The 26,355-nt window shown below is 56.4% G+C and overlaps 1 protein-coding gene across 2 annotated transcripts; it reads left to right on the forward strand.

Moving 5' to 3' along the window:
* The first annotated feature begins 9,478 nt into the window (after positions 1-9,478).
* KCTD15 (potassium channel tetramerization domain containing 15) lies at positions 9,479-23,928 on the forward strand. Of its 2 annotated transcripts, XM_044759681.2 has the most exons (7): positions 9,479-9,646; positions 11,292-11,387; positions 13,033-13,125; positions 13,750-13,925; positions 19,015-19,159; positions 20,937-21,242; positions 22,407-23,928. In XM_044759681.2, exons 3-7 carry the CDS (start codon positions 13,060-13,062, stop codon positions 22,563-22,565), a joined length of 852 nt encoding a protein of 283 aa, XP_044615616.1. In that variant the 5' UTR covers positions 9,479-9,646; positions 11,292-11,387; positions 13,033-13,059; the 3' UTR covers positions 22,566-23,928. The 2 variants fall into 2 exon arrangements, with proteins under 2 accessions (XP_044615616.1, XP_070354680.1); XM_070498579.1 differs by lacking the exons at positions 9,479-9,646; positions 11,292-11,387 and adding an exon at positions 12,614-12,726.
* The last annotated feature ends 2,427 nt before the right edge of the window (positions 23,929-26,355 follow it).

Consider the following 26,355-nt stretch of genomic DNA (forward strand, 5'->3'; position numbering starts at 1 on the left):
GGGGGCCTGGGCCCGGCACACGGGCTCCTTGGGTTTCTGTCTCACGTTTTGCAGGCAAAGCAAGTGACATGGCCTCGCCTGACTTCAAAGGAGGCAGGGAAGGACAATGCTGCCCTGGAGCCCACAGAGGAAGAGAGCTGGGAGCTGAGAAAAGAGGAGGAGCTGAGCCAAACACTGCTGAGGGCCAGTGACATGAGGACTGGAAAATGCCCATTGAATGAGGAGACGTGGGTCCTTGGTGACCTGACAAAGAGGTGTTTGGAAGCTTTAAGGGATTAAGGGCCCGATGGGATTGGTTGGGGAGGGACTGGGAGATGAGTAGAAGACAGGATGTGTAGACCAGTCTTTCCATTACGTCAGCTGGGATGGGCTGAGGGAGGCGGGGAAGCAGCTGGAAGGGGATGCCCAGGCAGGGTTTGCTCGGGTTTTTCAGCAGGAGATAACTTGAGTGTGTGTAAAGGCCAATGGAAAGGAGCCATTGAAAGGGAGAGATTAACTCTGCAAGAGCAGGATGGGGTAATCCACAGGGTAAGACACACACAGGTCTGTGTGTAGTGAGGCACCTGGGACCAGGAATTTCCCACCCAAGCAGCCCTCAGCTCACTTCCAGGCCTGCACGGGCTTCTTCCTCAGGTCCACTGTCCTGAGGTTGGGCAGCATCCACGGGTGTGTGCACCCGAGGTCCGATGGGTTGCCAAGGGGTGGCCTTTCCTGGGGTGGGTGGGCAGAGCCTGCGTGTACAGGTAGGGTGTGCATACATGAAGCTCCCCAGGGGTTGGAGCCAAGCGAGGTGGGAGAAGGGAGTTGGCGCAGGCTCCCACACCACGACTTACGAGGAATGCGCACCGCTCCAAGGAGTCTGAGAATTCCAAATGGAACCTGGCCTTCCAGGTGGTTGTCAAGGTAGATTTGTCAAGGTCGGAGGATATAATGCATTTTATTTAACAGTTGTTAGCTTCATTTATACATTTCAAATATTTAGACATATGATATGTGGATCTTCATTTATCCTCTTGTTCTGAGCCCCACGAATGTTAGGGATGGGCCAAGGTGGGTAATAAATAAACAAATACACATAAGTATGACTTTATATAACTTCTATAATATATAATAAATATATATTGCATATCACGTGCATACCTGTATACATGCATTCCCGTCCACATTAGATAAGGATTGTACACACACAGACAAGGATACAGTCTGTGTCCATCAGCTTTCACTGTGTGACAAAGAAACACAATTTCAGTGGCACACAAAATAGGCATTTATTTCTCAGGCATCTGGTGACTTGTGCTGTCCCACCCCACGGGTCTCTTTCTGGGGCTCAGCCTGAAGGGTCAGCAGCTGCCTGGGGCATTTTCTTCCTCGGGCAGGGCAGGAGTTTAAGATGCCAGCTCAGCCCTTTCCCCTGCCGCATGTGCTATCTGCCCTTCGGTGAAGCCCAGCATTGGGGAGTGGAGTGGCACATTTCTCCAGGCATGGAGGGGTGGCAAGATGGCTAAAGCTACTACAGGGCAGGGAAAAATTGGAATCACTGATTTAACCTATCACTTACCAAGCTGAGGTTCCCTAGGAGGAGGAAAATGAGATTGTCAGGGTGTGTGTGTGTGGGGGGGGGTAATTTGTAATTAATTCTAATTACTAAAAGAATAGATGTTGTAATTTTTCACAACTTACACGTATTCCCATATTCCTTCTGTAATAAAGCAAAGACAAGAAGACCTCCATTCTCTCCAATTCCAATCAAAATCCCAAGGTAAAATTTTTACTAGTTGATTCACCTGGAAGACTGGCTAGCCATCTTTAAAGAACAAATTCTTTTTTAGATCCTGACTTCAGACCAGAAACAAAAATTAATTCTAAAAGGATGAAGGACCAAAATGTGAAAACAGAACTGTGAAACGTCGTAGGGAGACAATACTTTGAAATATATCAAGATGCCTTTTCTTTTTGCACTTCTTGAGTGACCTTCCCAAGAAGCTTTTGAGCCAGAGGCTTGCATGCCTAGAGGTGGAGGTGGGTGGAGGTAGGGTGAGGAGGAGGAAAGGGAGGGAGAGAGGAGGAGGAGGAGGGAGGGAGAGAGGGAGGAAGAAGATGGGAAAAGCAGGGAGGTGCAGAGGAGGTGGACAGGAGGTGAGGGAGAAGGGGTAAAGAGAGCAGCAGGAAGAAGGGAGGAGGAGGAAGAGAAGAGGGGAAGATGGGACCTCACCACCCAAACTAGGCAACACGGGTCTTCCAAGAGCGGTGAGGTGGGAGGTGGGAGGTGGAGCCTTCCTTCCCTCTGACACCATGGTGGTCAGAAACCACTGATGCATCAAAGACCCAGTTGCACCAGGAGTGGCCTTTTGGGGCCCTCGGCCTATGTGTAAGACACGGAAGAGCTGGCCTAGGGAGGGAGGCCACAGCACCAGGCAGGGGCTCAGGGTGGATCAAAGGAGTGACAAGGGAGGGCCCCTACCACACCCAGCGATGTGGGAAAATCGAGTGGCAAAAACCAAAAGCAAGAGGATACACGTTGGATACCGTTTATGTAAAAGTTTAAAAAACATACCAATGTTATCATTGTTTATGAATACATTCATATGTTGCAAAAAGTATAAAAATGTGCTCAGGAATGTTGCCACTTCTGGAAAGCAATTACTGGAGAGAAGAAAGGAGGGGTTTAAATTGCTCTGTATCATTTCATTTGATTTTTAAAGAGGGATCTGAAGCAAATATTCAAAATGTTAATATTTGTTACATCTGGATGGTGGATATATATATATATATATATATATAGGATATATGTTGTTATATCCGTTAGTTTCTTTTTTATTTTGAAACACAGTGTAGGGGAAAGACAGGCTGTGCATTAGTATGAAGAGTTGGATGCCAGAGTTTACAAACTGTGTACACGTGTGCATATTTGCTTGTCTGTGCTCAGGCGTGTGTGCACGTGGATCTTTGTGCCTGTGGTTCTGTGCATCTCTATGTCTATGTGTCTGTGCAACATTATGTGTGTGCTGGGTGTCCCTTTGTGTCTACCACTTGTGTGTGAGCGTGTGTGCATCTGCGTATCTCTGTGCCTGTCTGTACAACTGTATGTGTATCTATGGCTGTATGTGTCTGTGCAATTGTGTATCTGTGCGTGCCTGCACACTTGTGTGTACCTGAGTAGGAAGAAGAGCAATCGCTGACACACTTCTCTCTGGGAAGGAGAAACAAGATTTTTGTTTTCTTTTCGTACATTTTACTTTTTTTTTTTTTAACAATGATCAAGTATTCTTTATTAAAATTTAAAAATACTTTAAAAAAGGCAGTAAAGAGTTTCATGGTTCAAAAAATGAAAAGAATTTACCAGCAGATCCTTGATGCCCGCAGGGGTTCCCCTTTGCTCCCTGGGCCCCAACTTGTGATTCCATCCACCCCCAAGGGCCCTGAGGACTCAGGAGCCTGAGGACACTTCCTAGCCCCACCCTGGGGGCGTGGCCCAAAGCAAGCCGGAAATTTCTCTGAAGTCTTGTGTTTTATCTTTAAATGTTAGGCAACTTTTACATTCTCCCTTTTAATGCATACACGTTTATCTTAATTATACAATCACGAAGTTTTAAGCCCCAAATCTTGGAGTCAAGGACCCACCCAAGGGGGCTCCCCCACCCCACCTTCCCCATGCTCCTGGGCGCCTCCTGTGGGTGGGGGCTGGGCCCACAGCGCCTGGGGTAGTGGTGGGGGTGCAACTACAGCCTGACCTAAGGCTCTTGTAAGGTCAGTTGGAAGAGGAAGCTAACCGTCATCGTTCCCAGAGCACTGACACTGGGCTGGCCCGAGTCCTTTGCATATGCCATCATGCTGAATTCTCCCACAACCCCATCTGCTGGTATTATTATTGTTCTCGTGTTATGCAGGAGGGTACTAAGACTTTGAGAGATTAAGCCCAAGGTCACCCAGTTGGACTCAGACTTCCAAGTCCATGCCACTCACAGAGTGTCTCCCTACAAGATAGACCCAAGGAGAAGGAGTTGCCTGCGACAAGGAGGCGTTAGCGTACCAAGATTTGGCCCAAGGAAGGAGCCCTGGGCAGGCTTCCCGACTGACCAAAGGCCACTTTCCTCACTGTCTCAACTCTTCTCATGGGAAATACGTCAGATGCACCTACAGAGCCCCTTGTCCTGTGACCCCAGATCCACTTCGATGGTCACTTGGAGCCAGAGTGGCAGCCACACACAGTCATTTAGGGGCAGGACTCGGTGTTCAAGACTGTTCTCCCAGGGACCCCGCCGCGGCTTCCACTGACTGAAGCTTCCACCTGGAGGACGCTAGAGAGGGCCTCCCTGGCCTCAGCCTCATCTTTCGGGTAACCTTGTGTGCTGCACAGCGAGAGCAGTCCCTGCCGCTGCTTCTGGGCTTCCTCCTACTGTCGCGCACCAGGCCCGTGGAGGGCCATTGCCCTACTGAACCCCAGGCGCTGTCGACAGGAAACAGCCTCATCCCCAGGCCCCGAGGGGCTGCAGGGACTTCACTGGTGCAGCTCAGGAGAGAAGAATGAGCGCTGAGAGGAACCCAAAGGTGAGGAGGGCAGAGGGCCTGGGGCCGGCAGCCTGGCTTGGTGCCTGGAAGCAGCTGTGCTCCGCCAGGCCACCTCCATGGGTGGGTCTGGTGTCTCCTGGGACCTGAGAAGGACCTGGAGAGGCAGTGCAGTCCCCAGCTTCCCTGGAGGTGCCCTTTGGGTTGGAGGCCTCTCTTCACTGTTCAGCTTCTCCCTTCCTTCCAGCTCAAGCTTCTGGTTGACAGCTCTTTACCTTTGGGGGCCCCGTCCCCAACACAAAATCCAGCCTCTCCTCCTTCCCTCCAGGCAGAGGCTCACTGTGTTCAGGGTCCTCCTTCCTGCTCAGGGCTCAGGGCAGCAACTCCGGCCCCATGAAGACTGCTCGGGGCTAAAACTGGTCCTAACTCATTCCTTTCCCAGGGATTGGCTTGCAAGTTGGCATGTGACCCAGTTGGGGCTGAAGGGATGTGACAAAGAGGGCTGTGGGGGCCCCTAGGGTCATTCCCTTGTTCTTCCTGGGTGTCCAGTGAGCTGTGAAGTTTGAGCTACATTAATCTTGAGACCAGAGAGGAGCTGGCAGGAGGACAGGCCAACGTGCTGAGGATGGCAAAGGGGAGAGAGCCTGGGTCTTTGAATTCTCTGCTGAGCCCCTGACTCGACTCAGGGCCACTCTGCCTCCCACTTGCCACTGTGAGACCATCAGCTTTCCTCATCACGAAGCCATTCTGAGGCAGGTTTCATTACTTGCACCCAAATTTGCATAGGCCCTTTGAGAATCTGGTAAAAATGCTGATACTTCTCTTGGGGAAAAGGCTGAAATGCAGAGTATTGAGCAATTTGGCAGGCTGGCTCCGGGTACGGCAGGTTGGTTTGGTTCTGAGCGGCATGTCCGGGCTGCAGGCAGAATGCAAGGAGGCGGTAGTCTGTAGCACCTGGAGACAGCCCCTGCTTTCTCTCCCACCAGAAACCACACGTGCCCACTAAGTACAGTGCCGGGGACTGGGCAGAGCTCAGTGCAAGCTGGTTGGTCTCATTTTATTCTCTTGAAGGACAGGCAGGGGCCATCTGCCCACCCCCCACCCCCACCCCCACCTGCCTATCCCTTGGGCAGGTTTGGACCTCTGCTCTCCAGGGAGTGGGTCGGCTGGCTGACAGGAGGCCCAGTTTGGGGGCTGGTGGCAGTACTAGCAGTCCCTTTAGTCTCCAGGTTCTCTGGGGTCCTAACCAGCAGGGAAGATTCGGGGATCCCTGGGGTGGAGGCAGGGGCCAAGTGGATGTCAGACTGATCTCTGGGCCAGGCTGGTTCCATCCCAGCCTGGGCAGGGGCCATCTCTGAGCCTCAAGGTGGTCACAGACTTAGGAGGGTCTGGCTTTCACCCAGGGGGACTGGGGGTGGGGGAAGGGACAGCTCTGCCTTAACAACCCCAGCCCCCCCTTCCCTCCCCCCAGAGGGCATAAGCTGCATCTCCGCCTGTTCATCTGCTCTCTGGTCACAGTCTTCCTGAGAAGGTTGCCTTCAGCAGACTCTGGGATCTCATTTGGGGCACATTTTACATCCCTTATTAAGGTCCTCATTTTTAAACACCGTCTGCAACCAGCAACAACCAAGTACAAAATTACACTGGAAGCCACTTTGAAACATCTAGCACCGAGGTCTTGTCTGCAGCCCCTGGATGCAGGGCCTGACCTGCATCACGCTTCACGTGAGCATGTTCAGAGGAGCCTCAGAGCACGCACAGGCTTGAACCTGCTTTTTAAGGGATGCAATGTCACGGCATCAGTGCTAGTCAAACCTCACTGATAAAGCAAGTTACATTCTGATTAGACTCACATCTCGTGGACCACCATACGGAAACAAGATGTTTCAATACGTTTTCAGTCCTAATTATACATCTTCAATTAAAAAAACAAGGCTCACCATTGCATTATAAACCACAGATCATTAAACGCCTCTGTCCGAGCCTCTCAAGGAAAAAGATGGTTGACATTTAGCCAGGAACTTCAAAAACACTTGAGGATAAATTATGACCCAAACTTACTCTTCTTAATGACACGTGTAAAGTTCAGCTCTTTAATAAAAGGATTCAGGAATATGAAAACAAAGTTCCCAGCAATATTAAGGAAAAAAAGGTCCTTCAAAATGGTCAGTTCTTGTTTCCATTAAACTGTGCATTTTTAATATAGTTGGTTTAAAGTGGAACTCTTAAAAAAACATGTAGGAATTTAAAGTAAAGTGGAACATCCTCTTTTCAGGGTCACCAGTACCACGGTGAGATTTGTCTCTTAAACAATGACACTTAGTATCTCTGTAGTCCCATGAATACTTTTGAAGTGTCATATTAAAACCAATCTCGTGGCCTTGAGGCAAAGAGAAGCAATTAGTCTTGGAGTTGTGAATAAATAAAAATCCATTTATACACCCGTCCTTGACATGTACCTTGCAAATCTTAGAAACTTCATCTAGTGGGAAAAGAAATGTTAAATGATGAATACCGATACTAATCACATTGCCATGTGGCTTCCTAAAACAGTTTAGTTTATACCAATCTTTTAAGTATTAATTTATATGTATATATTCATCCATATTGAACACAAAACAAAGATCTCCCAGCAGCCACCTAGGAGAGAGGGGGAGAGGAGTGAGGGGCGCTGGGGGCCACAAGAGCCGTGACAAGCAGGATTTCAGCACGTCTGTGCTCCTCAAACAAGGACTCCGGTGCATTTTTTCTCATGCTGCCCCTTTCTCCCCAAGAACTCAAAAGTCTGGCAAGGGGAAAAGCTCTGTCCATGAGGAAGTTTGGGTACCCACACACGTCCTCCTTCCTTGGTGATGCCAGCCAGCATGTAAGGGGTCAAAGTATCTGGATACTCGCTTCACTTCTTTGGATCCACTCCTTCAATGCCGGGTGGGGTGTGTAGATGGGAGCGTCACTGGTCCCTGGCCTTGCACAGCCCTGGAGAGACTGGGCAGTCAGCCATGGATCAGAGCAGACCTTCAGGCCCGGCCTGGCGGGGGTGCGGGGTGCAGGGAGTGGTGCTGTCAGGCCGGAGCCGGGAACAGAGGCCCGGGGGCGCCAGGGCGTGGGGAGAAGAGCCCGCAGCCTGTGGGCCACGCTGGAGCCGCCGCACAGATCCCTGACCTACTTCCAGGGCCCCTTTCCGTTCTAGGAGCAGCTAAAAATCCATAAATTAAGGAAATTAACTGATGGGGCCTGCGGCATCTTTGTAAGCTATTTAAATCTATAAATTTACAACATCTTCTGCATATATCAAGTAATTGAACTAACTGCAGGGATGTAAGTTTAATGAGAAAATTTCCCCCTTCTCCTCTAATTCGAGCTCTAAAATAAATAAATAAATAAAACCTCCCCTTAGGAGGAAAGTTTCTGCTTATTCCCGCGTGGAGAAGTTGCAGACGCGCGGTCCGGGCGCTCTTTCCACGCACGCTGTCCCCCAATCAAGGGAGGCAGGCTCCCACTTTATCTTCCTAGCGCCAGCGTCCTCTGCCCTCCCGCCCCGGGCGGGCCCCGAGCGCCCCCCCGTGAGTGCGGCCGCTAGAGGGCGTCCAGGTCTGGCTGGAGCTCGGCGTGGGGACCCTGGCGCCGCTCCGGGCCGCAGCGCACCCGCCCTCCTGCCCGAGCCTGGCTCTGGCCCGGCGGTCCTCGGAGCCGGACGGGGGCGCAGTGCAGGCCCGGCGCGCTGAGGCTCCGCGCTTCGTTTCCTAGGAGCTGGGAAATGGTCGGGGAGGAGGAGGATGGGGGACGGGCGGGGCGCAAGGGAAAGAGGAGAAAGAGGAAGGGGAGGAGGAGGTGGGAGAGTAGAAGGAAGGGGCAGCCGACATGGGGACCAGGCGCGGGGACGCCCGGGGCGCTGGCCTCAGCGCCGCGGGGAGTCTTGGCCGCAGACATCTCCCTCGCGCCGCGCGGAAAGGAAATGGCGCGTCTGGCCGCGGGCTGCCGGCCGGGCGCTCCCCGCGCGCCCCTCCCCCGCGGCCGCGGCCCTCGTGGCCGCAGACGTCACGGGCGGCGCTGCTCCCCCGGAGAAGGGCAGTCGGGGCCGAGACCCGGGGAGGAAGGCCGGGGAGGGGGAGGGGCGGCCCTGGCCCCCGGCTCCGCTCTAGCCCCGGCCGACTCGCAGCCCAGTTTCTTCCCAAGTCCCGCCCCTACCCCCGGGCGCCGCGGCGGCGGCTGCTCTCCTCTTTGTAACCGAGGAGTCAAGAAATGTGAGAAACGTGCCCTGTGTTACTTATTTGGGAGCCGAAAATTTATGCCCAGCTGAAAGCGCCCGGGGAAATATTACATCAGATGAAATGACAATGATTAAAATCAGCTTCTTCCCCGCCCCCTCCCGAGCCCGGAGGAGGCCCGGGCGCCGCGTGGCCGGCCGGTGGGGGGCGGGGGGCTGGGCGGCGGAGGGCGCGGGGGCCTGGGCGCACCGCTCCCGGGAGGGTCCTGGCAGAGGCCCCGGCGGGAAGGCGCGGGCTCCGGGAGAGGTGGGTGGGGATCGCCCGGCGAAAGCAGGGGAAACAGCGCATTTTGTCGCCGAGCGCGGCAGGCGCGGGCGCGCGGAGCTAATTGCGACTCTAATCCTCTGCCCCGCGGCTCAGCCGAGCCCGGAGCCAGGAGTCGCCGCGCGCTCCCGCTCGCGCTCGCCGCGCTGGGTAATTTGGAGCCGGATCGCTGCCCTCTGCGTCCCGACTCGGCCGCGACGGGGCACGGGCTGCAGGCTGGGGTGGGGGGCTGGTTTTCTCGCCAGCAATCGGGGAAGGCCGCTGGAGAGAGAGGAGGGAGGAGAAGAGGTGGGAGCGGCGGGAGGGCAGCCGGAGAGCGGCGCGAAGAGGAGGCGGCGGCGGCGGCCGCGAGGAGGGGAGGAGGCGAGGGGAGGGCGGGGAGGGGAGGCCCCGGCGCGCCGCGCCGCGAGGGGCCGCGCGAAGCGGGGGCCGGGGCGGGAGGGGTGGGTGGGGGGAGGGTTGGGGGCGAGAGAGAAAGTAACTCCAGGACGAGACCGGAGCGACCCGCGCGGCGAGCAGAGGCGGCGAGGCTGCGCCCGGCGCCCGAGACCGGCGGCTGCGGGGGGCGGGGGCTGCGCCCGAGCCGGATCCGCCGCTCCGGCTCCGAGGTAAGCCCCGCGCCGGCGGCCACCGCTCAGCGCCGCGCACCCCTGTCCCCAAAGTGGCGGAGATGATGAGAAAGTCTCCGGCCGGGGTTCAGACCTGGGCGGGGGCGGCTGCTTTGTCCCGGTGCTGGGAGGTGGGGGCTGGCGGCGCGGGGGCACCCAGCACAAAGGCCTGGCGCGGGAGGGGGTATTGCCCACGTGGGCTGGACCTGGCCCCGGGTGGACCTTCCTCGCTCGGGCGGGCGCCGAGCTTCCTGCCGCGCGGGGCGGGGTGGGGGCAGGGGGGTGGGGTTGCAGGTCCTGGCACTGGGGCCTCTGCGGGGCCGAGCGCCCTGCAGGGCGGGCGAGTTTCCGAGGTCAGAACTGGGCTCACGCAGCTGTGGCTTCGGGGAGGACAGGGCCCGGCTTGGCGCCCAAGTCAGAGAGAGAAAAAGTCTCTAACGGGACAGATGTGCGTCCTCTGACGCCCACCCCGCGAGTCCGAAAAGGAGCGGGAGGGGACGGCGCGCTGGTGGTGGTCCCAGGCGCGCGGGGCGTGGGGCCCCGGGCCGGCAGCGCGGAGACTCGATCCCCGCCTCCGCCTCCCCGCCGCCCGCCGGTCCTCCCTGACCTGGACGCGCGCGGGGCACACACTCGCAAACACCCCCTGCCCCGTAGCCGGAGCGCCCTTCGGTCCTCCCGCGCCCCCGCCCCCACCCCGACCGCAGAAAAATAAGCTTCAAGTTTTCACTCCGTGTTTCAAATGTGCATGAAGGAATTTAACTGCACGACTGAATAACAGCATTAGTTTCAATTAATTTTTTTTAAACCCCGGCAACAATAAACTTTGAGAACAAAAGCGCTTTTACGTCCTTAATTAGGCGAGCTTCCCATCTGTGGTCTCTAAGTGTCTGCCTCCGGATTTAACTTTGTCCTCCGCCCCGCCCCCGCCACACACCCCTCCCTGCCCTCCCCGGCGCTGCGGGCTCCGCGGCCACCCCCGCCCCGCGGCGCCGCCGGCCTCTGCCCAGCCGGCTCCGGCCGCCCCGAAGTTCACACCGGCCAGCCGGCTCCGCAGCGGGGCTGGCGCACACCAGGTGGCCCGCCTGCCTCTCCCCGGGCCAACCCCCCGGACAATTCTGCAGGCCCCTGGCACTCTCGCCCCAGGCTGGCGCCCAGGGCGAGGAGCTGAAGGGAGCTCGAGAGGCGCCTTCTGTTTACCTTTTATGGTTAAAATAACAGCTTAGCAAAGAAGCGACTTCACGAAGAAGCGATTTAGTGAAATCGTCTCAAGCTGCCGCAGCTCAGCCAGTTTAATCACCCCCAGAGAGCTGAACAACTGCGAGCACAATGGGACACAAAATCATTTTGTGTGTAAATGAGCGTGGCATTCTGCTCGCTTCCCTCCGCTCGGGCGGGCGGGGCTTGGCGGCGGCGGGCGCGGGACCCGGGGCTCCCGCCGCAGCTCGGAGCAGAGGCTCCGTTCCCAGCCAGTTTGGAAAGCCGCGGGCCTCGAGCACGCCACCGCCGAGGTCCCTGCAACAGGCGGTTTGGCCGAGTCTCGGGAGGGCAGTGGCGCGCTGGGGCTGGGTCGTGGGTTTGAGGCCGGTATTGGCGGAATGAACTTGTGTCTCTTACTGCACCCACTTTTATGCTCTGACCTCGGCAGTGGTCTCGGGGAAAGGGCCGTTGTCCAGCACAGATGCGTCTGTCAGAGGGAGCGCTGACGGTTCGGGTCAAGGCGTAAAGCCTGGGGCTTCCAATGGTGAGTGTCTGGTTTGCCATGAACGTCAGGCTGTGCTTGCAATGGAAGAGTCTGAATGAGAACAGGATCGAGCAGCTTTTGTGATGGGTCCTTGGTGTTAAATTGCACTTTTGAGTAGCGTCCTTCATAGTCTGGAAAGCATTGTGCAGTCCGCTTTGACAGAATTTCTGCCGGGATTCCTTCCGGAATGGTTCATCCTCAGTGTGGCTTTCCTTCTGACTCCTCCCCCAGCAGAGCCTCCCAGGGCAGGATAACCCATTCCTGAGATCTGTTTTGGTTTCTCAGAACTTCCTAGAGATAAGTGACCTCTTTCCTTTGGTAAGCTTGCTGGAACTTGGAATGCCCAAAGCAGCAGGCCCTGAGCAGCCCCCAGTGAGGGTTTCAGTCAAATCTCTGCCTGCTGATAGCGACCCCCATCCCCCTTTCACGTCAGGGAACTTGCCAGGACAGTGAGGGCAGAGCAAATCCTAGGAGAGTAAGCTTACTGAAATTTGCAGGATCTGATGCTCATTGGACCTTGGTCCAGGTTTTAAAAACTGGATGTGGAATTTCAAGGCACAAAGTCAACCCTTAAGGGAGGTTGCTCTCTCAAGGGTTAAACCTGTGGGAGATGAGTCCAGGTTAGGCTTGTGGAAGCCAGTGTGTGTGTGTGTGTCTGTGTGTGGGGGGGTGATATTCACTGCAAACATCCACTTGCCCCATGAGACAGCGCCAAGTCCATGGAAGGGGCTGCATAAACCTGCTCTTCCCCACCCCTCCTGCAGAGGGCCTGCACGGTGCTCTGGGACAGCTTCTGGGGACCCAGGGGCAATCTTATTTCAGGAGGTTGTGGCACAGAGGAAAGTGGCTGAGTGACCAAGAAAGAGCAGGAGAGAGGGTCCATTTGCTGAGCCGCTGTCTGTTTCCTTCTGGCCGGCTCTCTAATGCCCCGGAGGGTGTGAACCTGAGGGGGTCTGGAATGCATTAGGCACAGACGAGACCCTTCTGGGGGTCTGGGGAGAAAGTGCAGAGGTGCAGGCTGGGCAAACACAGGCCGGTTTTCTCTGAGGAGCTGCGGGGGAGAGGTGGCTTCCTCAGTGACTTGCCCTCTTTCCTGTGCCCTGGGTCCTTCGGAGAGAGGCTTCTCCGTGTCCGGCCAATTGCAAACTGCATCTTAACACCGTGGAGATGGTGTTGAGAGGTCCTGGCCTCCGCGGCCCATGGAGAGTGGGGGATCCATCCCGGGCCGTGGTCCACGGGGTTCTCTGCTGATGTAAGAGGAGACACGCTTGGTAACATGGCTCTCAACCAAAATACCAGGAAAATCAGATTTGTTCTGAAACATTTTGGGGCAATAATGGTGAGCATATGTTTCAGTACTGTCATTAGCCGAATTAGCAGACGTGGAGTTGCCCAGAAAACACGTGTGTGTGTGTGTGTGTGTGTGTGTGTGTGTGTGTGTGTATAAGCTGCTATAGCTTGGATTGGAGGCTTGCTTTGGGGTGTGGGGACAGGACAGTGGCGGGTGGTATCTGGAGAGGGCTGTGTGGGGTGGCGTGGGGTCCTGAAGAGGATGTGCAGAAAGGACGATGCTAAGCATGGGAGACACGGCATCCACGCCTCCTGAGGAGTAAGCCCCCTCTGTTCTCGCTGGTGCTTCCCGCAGATACTCTGGGCAGCGATGGAAGTCTAGATGCCTCACCGCAAGGAGCGGCCGAGCGGGTCCTCGCTTCACGCCCACGGCAGCACCGGCACTGCGGTGAGAGGCAGCAGGGTGGGCAGGGGCAGTGGCGGCGGCCCCCTCTACCCTCTTCCCCAGCGCCTTCTCGCTGGCTGCCCTTCCTTGCAGCCACGGCATCCGAGAGATGCCTGTTGACTGGCTGTATGATTATGTATTTTTTGAAACAAAAATGCTCTTAATTTGATGTGAAATTTACTACATGTATAAAACTCAGCGCCTTAGGTGCTGAGGAAGTCACTAATTTAGAGGTGTCTCGTTACTGAGACAAACTTGCAAAAACCCCCTGAATCCCAATTCACAAATTGGTGATTCGTTTGTCAGGGGATATTTCACATCTAACACATAAGCCCGCGACCTTTAATTAGAATTTTGCAGTTTGTTTTATGCCCCTGGAGGCTGACACCTTGAAAATTTTTTTTCTTGATTTCTTATTGCTAATAAGCATCTTTCTTTTTCCCTCTGGTACTTTGAAGAAAATGATGCAAATACACTTAATTACAGTGGTGGCCATAATTTGTCAGCTGAATATGTGATCAGGCACAGGCAGAAGTGATCTGATTAGATCTGTGATCACATTGGCAATGGAGGGGTGCATGGCTCTGTGGTGGAGAAACTCTGTTTCCGCCTTGTTTCCGTCTCCAGGAGGGAGCAAGCATGTCCCGGTTGTCTCTCACTCGGTCGCCCGTGTCTCCCCTGGCCGCCCAGGGGATCCCTCTGCCAGCCCAGCTCACCAAGTCCAATGCACCCGTGCACATCGATGTGGGCGGCCACATGTACACCAGCAGCCTGGCCACACTCACCAAGTACCCCGACTCCAGGTAAGAGCCGAGCCCCTCACAGCACCCGGCATGCAGTGGTGATGGGCAGCAGCTGCCTGCTGCCACTGGGGCCCGTCTCCCCTGCCGGCTCACGTGCAGGGCTCTGCGGGGCCCACCCACCCATGCAGACCCAGGGAACTAGGGTTTGGGAGGCCGAGTCTGCTTGTTGAAGGCTGCTTTGCACAGGGACTTGTGACTTTGAGCTGGGGGCATTGGTAGAGCTGGGTGGAGCTCCTGACCCATTTGCGGAAGCCACTCATTCAGAGCCAGCCCCACCTGAAACTGGCCAGCGGCTGGCTGGGCACTCATACACCTTCAGGTTCCTCTTGAGGGAGACCTTGCAGGGGATCTTTGTGAGCAACGCTGCATGCTTCTTGGGGTCACGTTCGGGAGAAGTACTTAATTCTGTTTCCTAGTCTAACCCTTGGGAAAGTGCATGACGGGAGGGAGGGGGGAGAGCTGCAACTTGCCATCTGTGTTTGGGTGGCCACTGCTGGACCCCGAGGGCTAGCAGCAGGCTCCCTTGGAGTGGGGAGGCAGGGACTTGCAGTGACCGGCTAGGAATTCCAGGATGTAGGGACATCCGGGGCTATGCATAAGCATGAGCCTCACACCCCCATCGTGGATAAAGTGTCTCTGACCAGGACCCTCCCAACAGGGCGCCTCATACTCTGCCGAGCCCCCTGGTGCTCCTGCTCCTGGGCCTGTCTGTGGGAGGCCCTGGGCGCTGCCAGCTCTCCTGCTCTTCCCTCTGGGCGGACCTGGTTTCCTGTTGGCGGAGCAGCAGGGCTGACCTGAGGTGGGATGGGTCTCCGTAAGCATCTCCCGGTGGTGTGTGCTTGCTGAGCCCGGGACTGCTGGCTCCTGACACAGCGAGGCGGCCACCGCCAAGGGCTGAGCAGTGAGGGGCCGAGGCTGCAGGGCATTGCCTCTATGTTATACACTTAAAAAAAACAAGAGGAGTTAATTAATCCCCCAGACGCTGAGGGATTGTCTCTGGGAAGCTTTCTTGTCAGGCTGCCTCGTGGCCAGTGTGGTTGCTCAGATGATGGAGGATTCACGGTGCGTGGATGTGGCTGCTTTCTGAGCTTGTTGAGGGCCAGGGTGGCGCCCTCCATGGGAGAGGGAATGCTCCCTGGAGGAGGGGATGCTGGAGGTGGCTGCACGATCCGGTTCAGACTTTGGGGAGAAGGGTACAGACAGCGGCAGGGACTGCATTCTCTTAACCCGACAGAGGCTGGGCCTGGGGCACTTGTGAACCTGGGGCCTTGGGGGGGCAGCAGCCGTGAGGCCACGTCAGCAGAGCCGGCCTGGCGCTTGCTTGCGCTGCCCCGTGTGAGATGGGAGATGGATTCTGCTTATTTAATTTCAATTTTGCCTTCTGCGGCATTCCCGCGTTGTTTGAGATAGATCATCCCTTAATCGGTTGACGACGTTTGTGAGTGAAATTCATAAAACCCTTGCCCACAACCTCTCTGAAGAGTGTTTCCTGAAATCAGACACTGCCTTTCTGGAGTAATCTCGGCCCAGGCCTGTGGGGAATGGCCTCCTCATTCTTGTCTGCAGGCTGCTGCCCGGAGCGGCGAGGGCAGGCTGGCCCTCCCCTCCCAGACCCCCAGGGCAGCTTGTCCTTGCTGTGTCCTGCTCTGTGGGTGGGGGTGGGCAGCCCTCTCGCTGGGGAGCTGAGGCCCCTGTGGCCGGGCCATCTGGCATGTGGGACCCTCGGCCGGCAGGATGTGCCCAGAGGGGTGGCAGTCTGCATTCTTTCCTGGGGCTGAGGCCCAAGATGAATCTGATGTTCTGCCTGGATGGCTTCTGGGCTCCCGGGAGAGCAGCTCCCCCCGCCTGGAGCTTTGACGTAGAGGCCAGTGGGTGGGGTGACCTGTAGGGCAGTCAGGGGACAGTGGGTCAGACCTGGCCTGAGAAGTGGGTTGGGCAGCTGTGCTGGTAAGGGCCCCTCAGATCTCTCTGTCTTTCTTTGAGTGAATCATTAAAGTTAAAAAACTGTTTCTTCCGAGTTCTGGAAACAAAGATCAATCCCTCAGCCAGTGTCACTGATGTATGAGTCACCTGGACATAGAGGATTAAGAGTGCTGAGGTCACCAGGGTTTCTGGATGTCAGCAAGGTCCTGCCCTGGGCAGTTTGTGAGACCAGGAGGCTCAAGCCCCCATCCCCTGGGGTCCCTGTGCCCCCAGAACTATGCCTGGGCTTCTGATTGGGATGGCTCCGACAGAGGAACAGGTGCTGCCTCTGGTTGGTCCAGGAACCGTCACTGGCCTCCCTCACCCAGAGACAGGTGAGCACAGCTGCCCGGGGCTGCCACCTTCTCATTCCTGCCTGCTGGACATCATTGAGCTGCTGCCATCGCAGCCCCACTCTGGCGTCCATCCTGGCTGTGAGAAGCAACAAATTAAGATGGCCAGGAGCTTTGGAACTAATAAAACTTTCCACTGAAACATCCAGGAAATTAGCTTCAAAAAAGAAAGAAAAAGCAGAGCCCTGTCAGCCGGGGTCAGAACAGGCCATCTGATTCCGTGGAGGACTTTTGAAGTTGTACCCCAAACCCGGCAGCCTCCCCCAGAGGGTGGCCCGGGGCAGGAGCTGACTTGTAAGACCCTGCAGGTGTCTGGAGCCTCCTCTGTCGTCCTAAGCTTCCCTCAACCTTCTCACGTCCTTGGTAGCCTCAGACCCCAAGGCCTTGGTCCTGTGAAGAGACACTGGACCATGGAAAGATCTAGAACCAGGCAGTCCTGAAATAAGGCTGATTGAGAACCTTCTAGCCTTGGACCAATAAGACAACCTTGAACCTAGCCAGCCCCGGAATGTGGGTGATCAGGAGTCCTCTAGACCAGCAGGATGGTCTGGGGCCCAGCCAGCCCTGACATCAAGCGATTTGCAGCACAGCCAGGCCCAGAATGTTGCTTTCGGGACAGAGTGTTTGAGCTCAGCGCAGAAGGGTGGGGAAAGTTCCGCAGGGAGGCTGAGGCTTCGGACTTGCTGGGTCACCTGTGGACGTGGCTCTTACGTCTTCCTGCTGCTGCCATGTGGGGGACCTCAGCTGTCCTCTGTCGACTTTGCTGACTGCCCAGGGCACTGGCAGCCTTGCTCAATCTGGTTTGTCTCTGGGGATGCTGGGTGGCCCTCACTCTGACATTGGAATACCCAAGCTCTGCTGAGGCCAGGTCTTGGGGGCTTTGATACCTGGAACAAGCCACAGAGCCCACAAAGCTTTCAAGCAGGGCTGTGTCCCCAGTACCGTTGCCACCAGGCCTGGGGGGGGGGGGTGATAGGGCTCAGTGGCCTTTGGAGCCCTGGCATGAGTGGGCTCTGAGATGATGGCAGCACTGGTTCCACAGGCTTGGGCCTGTCCACGCCCCACCGCGGGCTCCAAACTGCTCACGCCTGTCCATGAGACAGCCTTGCGCTTTATGTGCCCCACTGGGACAGGGGCTGGCCCATGTCCCCAGAGTGAGAACAGGTGACTGCATGGTTACTCCACAGCTGGGCAGACCCTCATGGCCGATGCCTTGAGTGTGCCAGGCCACCAGAGTGGACGGCAGTGTAGATGGGAGGCCCTGAGAGAGGCTTTGAGGGCGCTAAGCCCTCAGTTTCTGCCCAGCTCGTGTGCCCTGGTTCACAATGGCAGGGGCGGGGCAAGGCCTAGGAGCCGTGACTTGGAGTGGACAGAGGAGTGGGCTGCTGGGGGAGAGGGAGTGTCCCTAGAAGGTTCTTGCCGGCTCAGGAAGAGAGTGAAGGGGCTTAGGCATCAGCTTGTGCAGGCTGGGTCCCAGACCAGGGCCACCCCTCTCCCAGGCTGTGCAGACAAGCTGGCTCCTTGGCAGGGTCTAGCTGAGGACAAGTATGTGGCCTTGCCTACTGAAGGATGTCTGGAGGTGCTGTCACTGGGGTCCTGCTGCCAACCTCCCTCCTGTTCCTGAGTCAAACTCTTGGCTGTCCCCACCCCTCTTTGGGGCTCCTAACTGTCCACAGCGAGGCCTGGGTCTGCAGGGGAACTTAGCCCAACCAGAGCCTACTGCGCTGGGCCTGGGGGAGGCCACAGCCCTGGCTCTGAGGCCTGCTTCCTCCTCCCTGGAGTGGATGGGGACAGGCCTCGGGGGCTCCCCAGGGGTTTCCTGCAGGTCCTGTGTTTCTGTCAGAACCACTGCCCTTCAGAGGACAGGGTGCTGGGACCTGTCTCCCCTCCCAGGCCCTCCCAAGTGTGCGCACGCTGTGGCATGTGTGCGTGTGTTGTGATGCATGTGCATGCACTGTTCCTTTGTGTACACACAGGTGTGTGTATGCACGTACTGTAGTGCGTGTGCACATGTTCACACGCTGTGGCATGTGTGCAAGCACACGGTTGAGTGTGTGTGTGCAATGTGGCATGCACGCCTGCTGTCCCTGCCGCCTGCTTCTGTTTCTCCCCCAGGCTCCCTGAGCGCGTGGCTGTGGGTGATTCGTCTGAGTTTGTTGCGCATACATAGCCGTGTTGCTGGTGGGCTTGTGTTAGCTGGTGTGGCCTTTGCCTGGCTGTGTCTGGGTCTGCCTGTGATTCGTGCGTTGTGAGGGAGGGGACCGCGTGACCCTGTGCCTGTTGCCCAAGTGTGTTGCGTCTGATGCCGGTTCACGTAGGTTGGGTGAGGTAGATGTGCATGACCCAAGATTCTTGGCTGGTTTATATGTGTTCACCAGGTGTGTGGCTGTGGGCTGGGGTGTCTGATGGCCAGTGGGAGTTGTCTGGGGGGGGAGGGGTTTGTGTGCATGGGGCGAGGAGGTTGTGTCGGCGACCCACTGTAGTTTTCCAGGCCTGTACCATGGTCAGTTGGCGGGGGTGTGCTTCTGGGTGTGTTTCTGTCTGGCTGTGGCTTATGAGTGTAGGTGGGGTGTGTGGCATGTGCTGCTTGCTGTGCCAGTGTCCTGTCTGATCTGGCCTGGCTGCCCCTGGTGTGTGCAGACATCTGTCAGGCAGTACAGTCCCGGAGTCACCCATGGAAGGCCCCTTACCCCTCTAGCAGGGCAGCCCTAAGGCGTAGGGGTGCGGCCGTAGACCGGCCCTGCCATCAGCCGGCCGCCCTCCATCTCTCCCAGGATAAGCCGCCTCTTCAATGGCACCGAGCCCATCGTCCTGGATAGTTTGAAGCAACATTATTTCATCGATCGAGATGGGGAGATCTTCCGTTACATCCTGAGCTTCCTGCGGACGTCGAAACTGTTGCTCCCGGACGACTTCAAGGTAAGTCCTGGGCGGCGGTGGCATTACGCAGGGGACGCCGTGACTTAATAAATGGACCCGCAGTCGTCATGGCAACCATAAAAAGTTAAATGATGAAGCCGAGGGCTAAATCAGTTTTTCGAAACTAATTTTGTTTTCTCACATTTTTAGCGTATTTATCAGGGTGTAACGACAATTAAGCAGTGGCAGCCGCGCTTACCCTGTTTGGTGTTTTTGTGGGGAAGGACTGTTGGGTACCCGAGTTAGACGTTCCTGAATCTGTTCCCTCTTGGCCATACGCAGGGGGAAAACCTGATCCAAACCAACATCCTTTAAACAAAGGTCACCCCCAGGGCTCGGGGCGAGCCTGTCCGGGCAGCTGACCTGGTTCCAAGAGTCCTGCCTGGGTGCTGGACCCCTCCGTGGCGCTGGGGATCCTGGAGGAAGGAATCTCAGGCCTAAGCTACTGCGGCTCGAACCAGCAATGTCCTTCCTTCCTTCCTTCCCTCCCTCCCCCCCTCCCTCCCTCCCCCGCTCCCCAGAGGACCAGAGGCCCTGGGGTTGGTTTGTCTTTCATCCAACTGAGTTACCAGGTCAGGCCAAGAATACAGTGAAACACAGGCAGACGGAGGTCCTGTCCCCATGGCACTTGTGGTCTGCTGGGAAGACAGATGTCGAGCGGAAAACACTGGACTCCACGGGGCAAATGCTTCCGAGAAGTAGAGACTCTGTGGGAGGGAGCCCCGGGCACCCGGCCTGGAGGGCTGGAGGAAAGGCTGTTTCTCTGAGTGGTGAAGGAGGAATGGGACACACAGTGCGAGGGCCTTGGTGAGGGTGCAGGGGTGGCGAGGAGCTTGGTACCTTCCAGAACTGGAAAGGAGGTGTCAGCCTGGGGCCATGTGAACTGGGAGCAGGACAGGAAGGGAGGCTGCCGTTCCATGTCAGGACCTTGGGGGCTGCCTCAGCAGCTGGCATTTTACCCTGAACGCAGTGGAAGGGTTGTGAGTAGGGGACTGGCAACCAGCTCTGCCAGTGAGAAGGATCGCTCTGGCTGTCGTGTGGAGAAGGATGGGTGGGGGGCGGCGAGGGAGGTTTGCTCAAGGCTTTGGACCAAAGTGGAGGCCGCAAAGAGGGAGCAAAGCAGCAGATTAGACTTATGTTTAGGAAAAGGCTGCGGGTGTGGGTTGGGGGGTGAGGGGGCTCTCTTTAGTCCTCACCACCTTCTCTGAGCTGGATATGCACATCCATTTTGTAGAAGAGGAAACTGAGGCTCAGAGAAGGTCAGTAACTGATGATCAGAGGCCTCAGGGCAGGTAGATGAGGAAATCCAACCCAGGCAGGTCTGTCTCACCTCCCTGCTGGGCTGTGAGTTCTTGGGGCCGGTGAGGACAGGGCTTCCCTGAGCCCAGCCCAGCCTCTCCTTCTGGGGCTCTGGGAAGGCCGCAGGTCCGCAGGCATCGGCACAGCCTCAGCCTCCTCTGGTCTAGCCTTTCAGTCTTTCCAGGCTTCTCTCTGCTCCAGGGGAACAAAGCCACCCCCAGTGCTTGGCCCAGATGGAAGGGCTCAGGGGGTCTGACACAGGTGCACACCAGCTGCTGCCCTTGGGTCAAGGCTAGCCTCCTTGTGCTGGCACACATTCACCTCAGCCTCATTTTCCCCATCTGTGCAATGGGCACAACTATTCCAGTCCGCACTGTGCCTGGGGGTTGCCGATCCCGCGGAAGTGTGAGAGGAGGCCTCCCTCAAGTTGGAAAGGGCAGCCCCCCACCTCCCCCGCCTCGTCTGCGCATGCCCACAGGACTTCAGCCTGCTGTACGAGGAGGCTCGGTACTACCAGCTGCAGCCGATGGTGCGAGAGCTGGAGCGCTGGCAGCAGGAGCAAGAGCAGCGGCGCCGTAGCCGGGCCTGTGACTGCCTGGTGGTGCGGGTCACGCCGGACCTGGGCGAGCGGATCGCGCTCAGCGGCGAGAAGGCCCTCATCGAGGAGGTCTTCCCCGAGACCGGGGACGTCATGTGCAACTCGGTGAACGCTGGCTGGAACCAGGACCCCACGCACGTCATCCGCTTCCCGCTCAACGGCTACTGCCGGCTCAACTCGGTGCAGGTGAGGCTGCGCCGCACCCAGCGCCTCACCCCTGCCTCTCCACAGCCCTGGGCGCAGAGAGGGGTGGAGGGAGGCGCGGCCCTGCAGCGGCAAGCCCTCCGTGCCGGTTTACAGAAAAGGCAACAATGTGTCGATGCATAATTTATGTCCCCCTCATAATTAAATGATGGCGCCTGGGGGATGGACTTAAAAAAATTGATCTCTGCTTTTTTTTTTTTGTCCAAAAGGCTGTTCTATAAAAATGGCCCAGAGTATTTTCAACAAAGTGTGCTTCATCTGACGCCCAGAGTCTGACTCTGGATTCAGATTAAACATAGGAGCGGCAGGGCAGAGGCTGAGAGTGGAGGTGGCCTGGAGCCCCCTTCCTTTCCCCGCTGACCTGGGGCCATGGGCACCTAAACAGCTGCTTCTGGACTGGCTTTCCCCAGGGGGGCCTAAGAGTTGGGACGCCCACAATGGAGTGGGGCCTATTTTCCACCAGCCCGAAGAGCAGACTCCAATTTGAGGCGTAGGGCAGAGTAGACTCTGTGGGAAAGTTTTCCCGTGCACACGTGCCGCAGGCTGTCAGTCAGCACTTACTAGTTGCAGGACACAGGTGTCACAGTGGCCAGACCCCACCCTCACAGAGGCACAGACCCACGTGGACACGGAGGCCTGCAGAGACTCGAAACAGCCAGAGGACTGCTCCTCTCTACCCTACCTCTCTTGAGCTGCTGGGCCCCCGGGCCTCAAACCATCTGGGACTCGCAGCTCAGGGAAGCAGGTGGCTGCCCAGAGGCTGGGGGCAGGGTCTCTCTATTATTGGGGCATGCCTCAGTGAGGGAGGGGGACCCAGGACCACATGTCTGGAGAGAGAGGGGCAGGTTGCATCCTGGAGAAGAGAGAAGGGGCCCAAAGGCTCTTTCTGCCTCTGAATCAAGGCTGTGGACCCCTGAGGGCAGCAGGGTGGGGTAGCCCACCCAGGTTTGGTCCCTCGAGGGGCTCCGGGGCCTGGCTGCTCCAGTCCCTCCTGTGGTTGCCCAACTGGTTGTTCTGCAGGAACCTTTGTCCTGAATGAGACGAGATCCTAACAGGAGAAGGTAGCTTGCCCTGGCTGGTGCCCACCTGCCCTCCAGGCAGACTCTTGAAGCTAGGCATTGGCGATCTCTATTTCTTCCCCTGCAGGTCCTGGAGAGGCTGTTCCAGAGGGGTTTCAGCGTCGCCGCGTCTTGCGGGGGTGGCGTGGACTCCTCCCAGTTCAGCGAGTATGTGCTTTGCCGGGAGGAGCGGCGACCTCAACCCACCCCCACCGCTGTCCGGATAAAGCAGGAGCCCCTGGACTAGGCCCTGCCTCACTGCCCACCTGAGGCCCCTTGGCCCTGGGGACACCCCAGGGACCTGGAAACAGTGCTGGGGAGTTCTGCCTATGCCTACTTAGCAGTGGGTGTGAGACTGAGGGTGGGCCTGGAGGGTCCAAACTGGCCCAGGGAGCCCCTGGGCCCTAGGTGTCATGGCAACAGATGGTGGGATGCTGGAGGCATGCCCTCCGAAGCACTGTTGACGTGACCCAAAGATGTCATGGTGGGAACTCCGCTGCCGGTTCTCCGGGCTCCTCAGCTCCCCAGCTCGGTGCAGGGTCCTCCGAGGCTCTGGGGCCTGCTGAGGCAGGGTCAGCAGAGGCCGCCCTGGCCCACTCCAGAGGAGCTGTTCATCCTTCTCCACGCATGGCAGACTCCAGTGGGTCTCCTTGCGTCAGAGGTGGCTTATTTTTCTACAGTATTTAAGACGGAAGTAACTGTCACTGCACAAGCCAGAGAGGCCGACAAGGACAACGCTTCTTTATCTGGTGCTCAGTTCTGTTGGACATGCAGCATGCCCACACGGGGGAAGAGCTGCCGGGCGCTCTGGCCCAGGTGCTTGGAGACTTCTGGGCCCTGCTCTTGAGACAGATGCAGGGATGACAGTGCCCTAGGAGCTGAAGCAGGGTCCCCAAGGGGTGGGGCTGCTGGGAGGGGGCAGTGTGGGTATGGGGGATGGATGGCTCTGGCACCATCTGAGACCTCACCTTTGCTGCCGCCCGGGTCCAGGCCACACTTGGTGGGTTTCCTGCCCTACTAATGCCCAGGGGCTTCCAGTCCTACCTGCGTGTACTCCCACCTGGGCTCCCACAGAAGTCTCTCCCCATCCGGACCAGCCACAGGGCCACACCACATCCTTACCTCAGGAATGGGCCCCACGGTGAAGGGGCCCATCTGTTAGCAGCGTCCTCTGGGTCCCCTGCTCAGGAAGCCGTCCTCAGCTCCGATTTTCCCACACTAATATGCACACTGAAATTTAATTAAACCGTTGTTATGCTAGCCTGTGGTAAGACCCGACACAGGCACACCCAGGACTCTTGGCCCCAGATTCCAACGAGGACTAGCCCCATGGGGTCCTCACAGACCTGCTGCCTCCCAGACAACAGGCCCAAAGATGGACACCCCTGGCCTTGTCACACTTCCCAGAGCGCTGGCTCTTCCCGGGCGGAGAAACTGCAGGGAACTGCTGGCTGGGTGGGGTGCCCCAGCTGGCACCACCCTGTGTACGATGCCTGTAGACTTGTATATGACTCCTTTGATATTGTAAAGATGCTGATGTACAATTGTGTGTGTTTGTGTAAACACATTACGTTCCTAGTTCATGCCATAAATGATGCTATAAAGCAAAAGACTGAGGCTCAGTCGTGTGCAGAAGCGGCAGTCGGGTTCCCACATTCCGCGTTGTGCAGGGAGCCGTGGGGTGCATTCCTCCCTGGGTTCCTCCCAGTCAAATGGAGGAAGAGCTTCAGGAGAGGGGAGGGGCAGGGTCCTGAGCTGGCCACTCTTTAGTGTATTTGGGTGCTTCCTCACTGTTGTGCCTGTCCCCTCTGGACAGTGTGGATTCTGAATTCTGATTCACAGCCTCTAAACAGATGCAAGCTGGGAAAAGGCAGACAGAAGGTGTTCAGAGGCTTTTGAACCCATTCTTAAATGTTTGAGATTTTTCCCTCTCTCAGGCTTTTGGTTGAAGTCACGTCCTTTTTAGAGCCCCACAGAGTGGTAGGAGAATGTGACTCAGGCTGGCCACGGGGACACGCTTCCCCCAGCATGACAACTGCAGATTGCCTGAGCACAGAACAAGACCACAGCATGTCTGTTTCCAAGGAGTTTGAGGGTGTTCATGTTGGCCTCCAAGCTTCATGAGCCTTTTTGTATTTTTCCTCAAAGCCCTTATGTCCTACCCACGAGGACCCTTTTACATGCCTGGTAAGGGCCACCAACCTCGGCCTGCTGGAGGACGAGGGCACACCAGCCTCATCCCGTCTGAGGCCACAGAGCAGAAGCCATCTCGCTGTACAATCTAATTTGCTGGACAGACTCACCAGCCCTCTCCTTTGCTTAGCAACGCGCCTCCAGTTGGCACATCTGCATTTTGGCATCTGGGGTTCAGATCTGAGAGGAGGAGAGAGTATCGTGTTTATTAGAAAGGAAGTCTTGTGAAAACAGCTCAGTGCCGCATGTTTGTGGATTTTTCTGGTGTGATGGCCAGCGTGGTCACTGACTGCTGGAGAGTCCCTAACATTTTCAAGCAAACTATCTTTTTGATTAAACCACCATGCTATATGTATATATATAAAGAGTAACTACCTTACCGAATGTTACTCTTAATTTCTTTCTTTACTATATAAGTGAAACCGGGAAGTACAATTTTAGATAAACTAGGGAATTTCTGAATTTGTAGAGAAATATCATTCTCCCATAGTAATGCTAAAATTCGGACATACACAGTCCCCATAAACAGTAAGTACAAATTATGGATTCCTTGAAACATCTTTATACTTCCTGGAATGAATATATTGTAAGTAATCTTTTGATCCAATACCAGTGGTATAAACGTTACTTCTGCTCTTTGTAAACTTCAACACGAATTATTTTTTATAATAAGCAGCTGGGCAGAGTACTGTGCCAACACTTCCCTGTTCGCCACCAAACCATCAGAGCCAGTGCCGAGAACTCAGCAAAGCCACAGCAAGTGGCTCCCGCCGCTGTCCACTCTCATGGGCCCAGGTCACAACACTAATAATACCTTTTAAAAAGAGGTTTTTTTTAAAGCTCCCACTTGACTGTGTTCCTTAGAAGGAGTAAAGGATATTTTATCATCACTTACACACACAGCTCTAGTGCTTTGTTTCAACTCTGCTGAGATGGCCATGAGAAGGTTCAGGCTTGGATGATTCTGGAGCCACCCCTCCTCACGCTTGGGACTTGGCTTAGCCACTGAATAGGACTTTGAGTAGCCCAAGTCCCAAATACCGAACCTTCCTGATCTGAGGAGCTGCCATGGAGGTTTGGCCCTAAGCAGCTGCGTGGTCCAGCTCCCAGCCAGCCGAGCGTGCACCGAGCCGGCAGACCTGGGGGTGAGGGCAGAGCAGGGCACCTTCTCCCTTCCAAACCCCCAACCCTGACTCCTGTGTTGAGGGTGCAGCGGGCCTTTTGCACTATGTTGATTTTGCATGTGTGTATGTGTGCACCAAACCAACACCTTTGACAAGGGGCAGAGAAGCAGGGATGTGAGAAATGGGGACCCGATCTCCGCTGAGCGCCTGACCCAGGGAAGACTAATTTGGCCGAGTCCAGCAGAGCCTAATGAGCACGGGGTTGGGGGCTAATCTCTTTTCCCATCCTGGAGGTGGACCTGCGTTCTCTGGAAAGATGAACTACCTGCCAAGATGGCCCCATCCCATCCGACCCTGTCCTCCCTCCCGACCCTGGAAACAGGAAGAGAGCTGCGGCGGCCCTGGAGGACACTCTAGGCCACGCGAGACTGCAGTCTGACAAGCAGATGACAAGGTGCAACATACGAAAGTGGGAGCTGCCAGAAGGTTTTCAGTTCGAGACGGGATGCTTGGTTCAACTCATTGGGGAACTCTAGACAGAGCTGGAGGGACATTTGTTGGCCACAGGGGGCAGCTGCTGGACTTGAGCTGGACACCTGAGTGGACGGGGTGTTGTCGCAATTGTGACGTTACAGTTTGATGGCCATACCTCTGTTACTTCTAAAGTGAGTGGGCAAATGTGTTTAGCCACAAAGCTCAAGACAGCCACATAATGCTGGT

The sequence above is a fragment of the Equus asinus genome, chromosome 26 (assembly GCF_041296235.1).
Source record: "Equus asinus isolate D_3611 breed Donkey chromosome 26, EquAss-T2T_v2, whole genome shotgun sequence".
Lineage (NCBI taxonomy): Eukaryota > Metazoa > Chordata > Mammalia > Perissodactyla > Equidae > Equus > Equus asinus.

Bases quoted from the DNA above. Each gene is read 5' to 3' on its own strand.
- KCTD15 (XM_044759681.2), top strand. From the start codon at position 13,060: ATGCCTCACCGCAAGGAGCGGCCGAGCGGGTCCTCGCTTCACGCCCAC. The intron at 13,926-19,014 runs GTAAGAGCCGAG...CATCTCTCCCAG, and splicing joins ACCAAGTACCCCGACTCCAG to GATAAGCCGCCTCTTCAATG. The intron at 19,160-20,936 runs GTAAGTCCTGGG...GCATGCCCACAG, and splicing joins TGCTCCCGGACGACTTCAAG to GACTTCAGCCTGCTGTACGA.